The sequence below is a fragment of the Eriocheir sinensis genome, chromosome 60 (genome assembly GCF_024679095.1).
Source record: "Eriocheir sinensis breed Jianghai 21 chromosome 60, ASM2467909v1, whole genome shotgun sequence".
Lineage (NCBI taxonomy): Eukaryota > Metazoa > Arthropoda > Malacostraca > Decapoda > Varunidae > Eriocheir > Eriocheir sinensis.
The window spans coordinates 9,709,969-9,716,555 of record NC_066568.1 but is presented as its reverse complement, the minus strand read 5'-3'; the positions used below and the strand labels follow the sequence as shown (position 1 = coordinate 9,716,555).

The 6,587-nt window shown below is 39.7% G+C and overlaps 1 protein-coding gene across 4 annotated transcripts in view; it reads right to left on the bottom strand.

Moving 5' to 3' along the window:
* Nucleotides 1-211: 211 nt before the first annotated feature.
* Nucleotides 212-6,587, bottom strand: part of LOC126985916 (protein ATP1B4-like) — a 10,917-nt gene continuing 4,541 nt past the window's right edge. For 3 of the 4 annotated variants that reach the window (XM_050841471.1, XM_050841473.1, XM_050841472.1), the window contains exons 2-4: nt 4,354-4,456; nt 3,852-4,006; nt 212-2,479 (exon numbers count right to left, since the gene is read on the bottom strand). In XM_050841471.1, coding sequence (XP_050697428.1) covers nt 2,426-2,479; nt 3,852-4,006; nt 4,354-4,456 — 312 coding nt within the window. In that variant the 3' untranslated portion in view covers nt 212-2,425. Of the gene's footprint in view, nt 2,480-3,851; nt 4,007-4,353; nt 4,557-4,953; nt 5,037-6,587 lie in introns of those variants that run through there. The other variant, XM_050841470.1, reaches the window with a different exon arrangement.

Below are 6,587 nucleotides of genomic sequence, written 5' to 3'. Positions count from 1 at the left end.
CTCCTTTTCTTTCTCTCTCTTTTTCTCTCCTTTTTTTTTCTCTCTCTCTCTCTATCGTCTTCTCTCCATCTTCTCTTTTTCTCTCTATCTTCTCATTTTTTTTCTCTATCTTATTTTCTCTCCCTTCTCTCCCTCTCTCTCCATCTTGTCTTTCTCCATTTTTCTCTCTATCTTATTTTCTCTCCCTTCTCTCTCTCTCTCTCTCTTCTCATTCTCTCTCCTTTCTCTTCTTCTTCTTCCTTTTATTTATTTCTCCTTTATCTCTTCTCCTCCTCCTCCTCCTCTTCTTCCTCCATTTATCTCCTTCTTTCTCTCTCCTCCTCCTCTTCTTCTGTTCATCTCATTCCTTCCCTTCTTCTCTCTTTCATACTGTCAGTTCGTTCTTCTTCCACTCCTCCTTCTTACCTCTTTACTTCCTCCTCCTCCTCCTCCTCTTCTTCTTCTTCTTCTTCTCTATATACTTTTATCCATTTCTTCCTATTCCTTCTCCTCTTCTTCTTCTTCCTCCTCCTCAGTGTGGTTCCTAATCTTCCTTGTAGTTTTGTCTCATTCATAATAAAAATAAATAAATAAGAAAAAATAGATTTGTAGTTTTTTTACAGAGAGAATTCAAGATTTTTTTTTTTTCATAATTTTTCTTTAGGTTTTAAGTTGACAATTTTGTGTGATTTTTGTACTTGAATATAATGTACCTGTAGAATCTTATTACTGTTATTATTATTATTATTATTATTATTATTATTATTATTATTATTATTATTATTATTATTATTATTGAAGTATAAGCTCTTCCTTGTATACTTTTATGTCCATTCCTTCAATTTATTTCTTTTTATAATTATATACTATTTAAAATATATATACAATAATTTCTTCAATGTCAGATCTGCCTTTTTTTTTTTTCTATTTTCTATCTTATTATTATTATCATTATTATTTTTCTCTAAGTATATATCACCTTTCCTATATACACTTCACATCCCCAAAGTTAAATCTAATAATTTCTACAATGTCAGATCTGCTTTTTTTTTTTTTTTCCTATTTTCTATCTTATTATTATTATCATTATTATTTCTCTAAGTATATATCGCCTTTCCTATATACACTTCATATCCTCAAGTTAAATCTAATAATTTCTACAATGTCAGATCTGCCTTTCTTTTTATAATTTTCTAAGTATACATTTTCTATCTATTATTATTATCATTATTATTTCTCTAAGTATATATTGCCTTTCCTATATACACTTCATATCCCCAAAGTTAAATCTAATACTTTCTACAATGTCAGATCTGCCTTTCTTTTTATAATTTTCAAAGTATACATTTTCTATCTATTATTATTATCATTATTATTTCTCTAAGTATATATCACCTTTCCTATATACTTCCTATCCTCAATTCAATGTATGTACCAGTATTATCATTACTATTATTTTCAGTCATAATATAGTTTCTCTACACAGGTTTTATAGAAGTAAACAAAACCTGTGCCAATGTATTCGTTGCGATCTGGACGTTTTTTTATAGTGCAGCTGTTTTGTGCGCCATTAAATTTACTACCTTATGTCTGTAGTGCATTGTGGAGTCTGTGTTTCTCTGCTGACCTTTGCTGAGTCTGTGTGTGTGTGTGTGTATTAGAGAGAAAGGAGAGGGAGGGAGAGAGAGACAGAGAAATGTAGAGAAACAGAGAAAGAGAGAGAGAAAAGGGAGGAAGAGAAAGGAAGGAATGGAAGAAAGAACAGACAAAAAGGGGGAGGAAAGAAAAGAAAGGAAAAAAAACAGGAGAGAAAGGACAAAGGGAGAGGGAAGGGAGGAATGAGAGGAGGAAGAGAAAGGAAGGAATGGACAAAGAGGCGAGGAAAGAAGAGAAAGAACAAAGGGAGAGAGAAGGGAGGAAGAGAAAGGATGGAGGGAGGGAGGAAACACAAAACAGGCAGACTAATTAACATACAAACAAATAAAATGACATTAAATTAAAGTCATGGATATATTTTTTCCTCAAAGTTACGGCGTCTTACAAATCACTTTTTTTCCGAGCTTACAACCAAAAGTAAATTCAGTAAATCCTGCCAACTGATCCTTACTACTAACATTTGTAGAAGGGAAGAGGATCAAGTATTTCCAGGACTATATATTATCAGCATTCAGAATCTAAACATTTGCAAAGGGGAACAACATTAGTATTTCCATGATTCTATATTTCAATGGCTTTCTGAACCTTATTTCCAACATTAGGAGACAAGATCATAGTATTTCCAGGACTGCATTGTAGCTGCTTTCTGAACCTTCTATGTTAACCTTTGCTTGCTAGAGGTAACTGAAAAACAATCCTACTTTCCCAGTTATCTATTTTACCTACTCGAGAGAGAAGACTGATTAACCATCCAAAGTGTTCCCGAAAGTGTTGAGTGTGTCACCGGCTGTTACTTCTTGACGGAGGAGACCAGGCTGAGGACTGTGGCATGCAGGGTGTTCAGCTGGGGAGGGAGAGGGAAGGGAAATTAACAAAGTCCAGCTGTTGAAGTAAAGTAAAGTATCACCTGGCTGTATTAGGGGAAGAAATTAATTGCAATGTGTTAGATATTAATAAAAATCTAAAACGTGCATATGTGAATCATGAATAACTGAATAAAAGCTGATTTGAGAGTACACACACACACACATGTAGGCAGGAGGAAATACAGACAGGAATCAAGACTGTCCCAGAATTTACCAGTGAGGGATGAAAGAATGGAGAGGCTGGTTGACTCTTGCAGAAGGGATTAGGACAGCTCAGGGATGAAAGAGTGGAGAGGCTGGTTAACTCTTGCAGAAGGGATTAGGACAGCACAGGGATGAAAGAGTGGGGATGCTGGTTAACTCTTGCAGAAGGGATTAGGACAGCACAGGGATGAAAGAGTGGGGATGCTGGTTAACTCTTGCAGAAGGGATTAGGACAGCACAGGGATGAAAGAGTGGGAATGTTGGTTAACTCTTGCAGAAGGGATTAGGACAGCACAGGGATGAAAGAGTGGAGAGGCTGGTTGACTCTTGCAGAAGGGATTAGGACAGCACAGGGATGAAAGAGTGGGGATGCTGGTTAACTCTTGCAGAAGGGATTAGGACAGCACAGGGATGAAAGAGTGGGGATGCTGGTTAACTCTTGCAGAAGGGATTAGGACAGCTCAGGGATGAAAGAGTGGAGAGCCTGGTTGACTCTTGCAGAAGGGATTAGGACAGCACAGGGATGAAAGAGTGGAGGCTGGTTAACTCTTGCAGAAGGGATTAGGACAGCACAGGTATGAAAGAGTGGGGATGCTGGTTAACTCTTGCAGAAGGGATTAGGACAGCACAGGGATGAAAGAGTGGGGATGCTGGTTAACTCTTGCAGAAGGGATTAGGACAGCTCAGGGATGAAAGAGTGGGGATGCTGGTTAACTCTTGCAGAAGGGATTAGGACAGCTCAGGGATGAAAGAGTGGAGAGCCTGGTTGACTCTTGCAGAAGGGATTAGGACAGCACAGGGATGAAAGAGTGGAGAGGCTGGTTAACTCTTGCAGAAGGGATTAGGACAGCACAGGGATGAAAGAGGGGATGCTGGTTAACTCTTGCAGAAGGGATTAGGACAACACAGGGATGAAAGAGTGGAGAGCCTGGTTGACTCTTGCAGAAGGGATTAGGACAGCACAGGGATAAGCTAGAGTTGAAAGTCTCACACACACACACACACACACACACACACACACACACACACACACACACACACACACTCCTCTACCTCTATCACTTTCTCTCCTCCTCCTCCTCCTCTTCCTCTTATCTTTTTCTCCTCCACTTTACCCCCCCCCCACGGCCCTTCCCCCACACCCACCTTGCTGCGGAATGTGATATTCATGCTGTGTGCCTTCTTGTGCAGCTCCTGGAGGCGGGCAAGGCACTGGGACTCCGCTTGACATGCCTCAGTCCACAGCTGGTACCCGCGCTTCAGCTCCTCAGACAGTTGGGGGATCAGGCTCTGGGACATGGCTGGGGGAGGAGGAGGAGGAGAAGGGGGAGGGAAAAATGGTTGAGGGTAGAGAGAGCAGGGAAGGAGGAGGAGGAAAAGGAAGAAGAAGAAGAGGAGAAGGAACGAAAGGAGTTGACAGTGTGGAAGGAAAGGAAGATGAATAGAGGAGGAGGAGGAGGAGGAGGAGGAAGAGACAGAGAGAGAGAGAATTGGAGATAAATGTAGTAGGAGGGAAAAAAATAAAAGATGGAGAGATTAATGTAAGTGGAAACACACACACACACACACACACACACACACACACACACACACACATATCACAACTAGGTTAATACACACACACACACACACACACACACACACACACCTTCCCAGTAGTCTTCTGAAGGCATAGGCATCTCTCCTCCTCCTCCTCCTCCTCTTCCCCCTTCTCCTTCCTCTTCTTCCCCTTCTTCTTCCTCCCGCTCCTCTTCCACCTCCTCCTCCTCCTCCTTCTTCCATTTCTCCACCTTCTGCTTCTTCCCTCCAGGCGGTCCCTCCCTTTCCTCCGTTTCCTCCGGGGGGGTGTATCTGATGGAGAGAATGTAGTAGTAGTAGTAGTAGTAGTAGTAGTTGAAGGAAAGGAAGGGAGGAGGAAAGAAGGGAGAGAAAGGAAGAAATGGAGAAAAGAGGGAGAGAGGGAAAGGAAGGGAGGAGGAAATGGAGAGAAAAGAGTGAGAGCGAGAGAAAGAAATGGAGAGAGGGAAAGGAAGGGAGGAGGAAATGGAGAGAAAAGAGTGAGAGCGAGAGAAAGAATTGGAGAGAAAAGAGGGAGAGAGGGAAAGGAAGGGAGAGAAAACAGGGAGAGCGCGAGATAGGGAGGAGGAAAAACGTGAATTACACCACAAATAAGAATTCCCCGCTTACACAATTAATGACAAAAGAAAGCCAAGAATATAATGATCAAATGAGTGAGGGAGGGACGTACTGTGGGTCGGCCATTGGTGGGGAAATGAAGGTTGCAATGGCGCTCCCAGGCTGTCCACCGTGCTCCTTGGCGGCCATCTTGGGAAGTGTGCGTTCGAGATTGTTATTTTGGGTTATTTTATGGTTATTTTGTGTTTATTGTATTATTTGTGAGGTAGAAATTAGTTTAAAAAAGCGTATGAATTAATAGATTTGATTTTGGTGCTTCTGGAGTAATATTGTGACCTAGTATCAATAATTCTGGATTTATTTGTTCATTTTTGCTTATTTTACGTTTATTTTGTGTTTCTTTGTGTAATTTATGAAGTAAAATGAATTATGAGAATCTAGGAATTAAATTTAGATGTGGATATGGTGATTCTACGATGATATTAGAATAACTTTTTTATTTTAAGTTTATTATCGTTTATTTTACGTTGGTTTCTATGATTCATGAAGTAATATTGCGTTAGAAAGCGTAAAAGTAAAATTACATGTGTTTGTGGCGTAAATATAACATAAAAGAGGAAAATATTTTATACTCGTATCCTTCATAACAAACCCTCAGTGCCTCGTTGACAGCGGCAGGGAGAGCGCTCGCGTGTGTGACTTTTTTTTTATTATTTTCTTCATTTCCTTGTCTTCCCGATGGTGCCAGAGCGTCCCGAGCCTCAAGGTAATTGCCAAAGCCTTGTTAATTAATCCCATGTATGTAGTTATTGATATTTACGTTCATATTGTGTTTTAAAGCGAAATAACACGAGTGGGTTCGATTATTTTTGTTATTTTTTTATATTTCCTACATTTCCTCGTCTTCCCGATGGTGCCAGAGCGTCCCGAGCCTCAAGGTAATTGCCAAAGCCTTGTTAATTAATCCCATGTATGTAGTTATTGATATTTACGTTCATATTGTGTTTTAAAGCGAAATAACACGAGTGGGTTCGATTATTTTTGTTATTTTTTTATATTTCCTACATTTCCTCGTCTTCCCGATGGCGCCAGAGCTTCCCGAGCCTCAAGGTAATTGCCAAAGCCTTGTTAATTAATCCCATGTATGTAGTTATTGATATTTACGTTCATATTGTGTTTTATAGCGAAATAACACGAGTGGGTTCGATTATTTTTGTTATTTTTTTATATTTCCTACATTTCCTCGTCTTCCCGATGGCGCCAGAGCGTCCCGAGCCTCAAGGTAATTGCCAAAGCCTTGTTAATTAATCCCATGTATGTAGTTATTGATATTTACGTTCGTATTGTGTTTTATAGCGAAATAACACGAGTGGGTTCGATTATTTTTGTTATTTTTTTAGTATTTCCTACATTTCCTCGTCTTCCCGATGGCGCCAGAGCTTCCCGAGCCTCAAGGTAATTGCCAAAGCCTTGTTAATTAATCCCATGTATGTAGTTACAGACATTTACGTTCATATTGTGTTTTATAGCGAAATAACACGAGTGGGTTCGATTATTTTTGTTATTTTTTTAGTATTTCCTACATTTCCTCGTCTTCCTGATGGCGCCAGAGCTTCCCGAGCCTCAAGGTAATTGCCAAAGCCTTGTTAATTAATCCCATGTATGTAGTTATAGACATTTACGTTCATATTGTGATTTATAGCGAAATAACACGAGTGGGTTCGATTATTTTTGTTATTTTTTTTA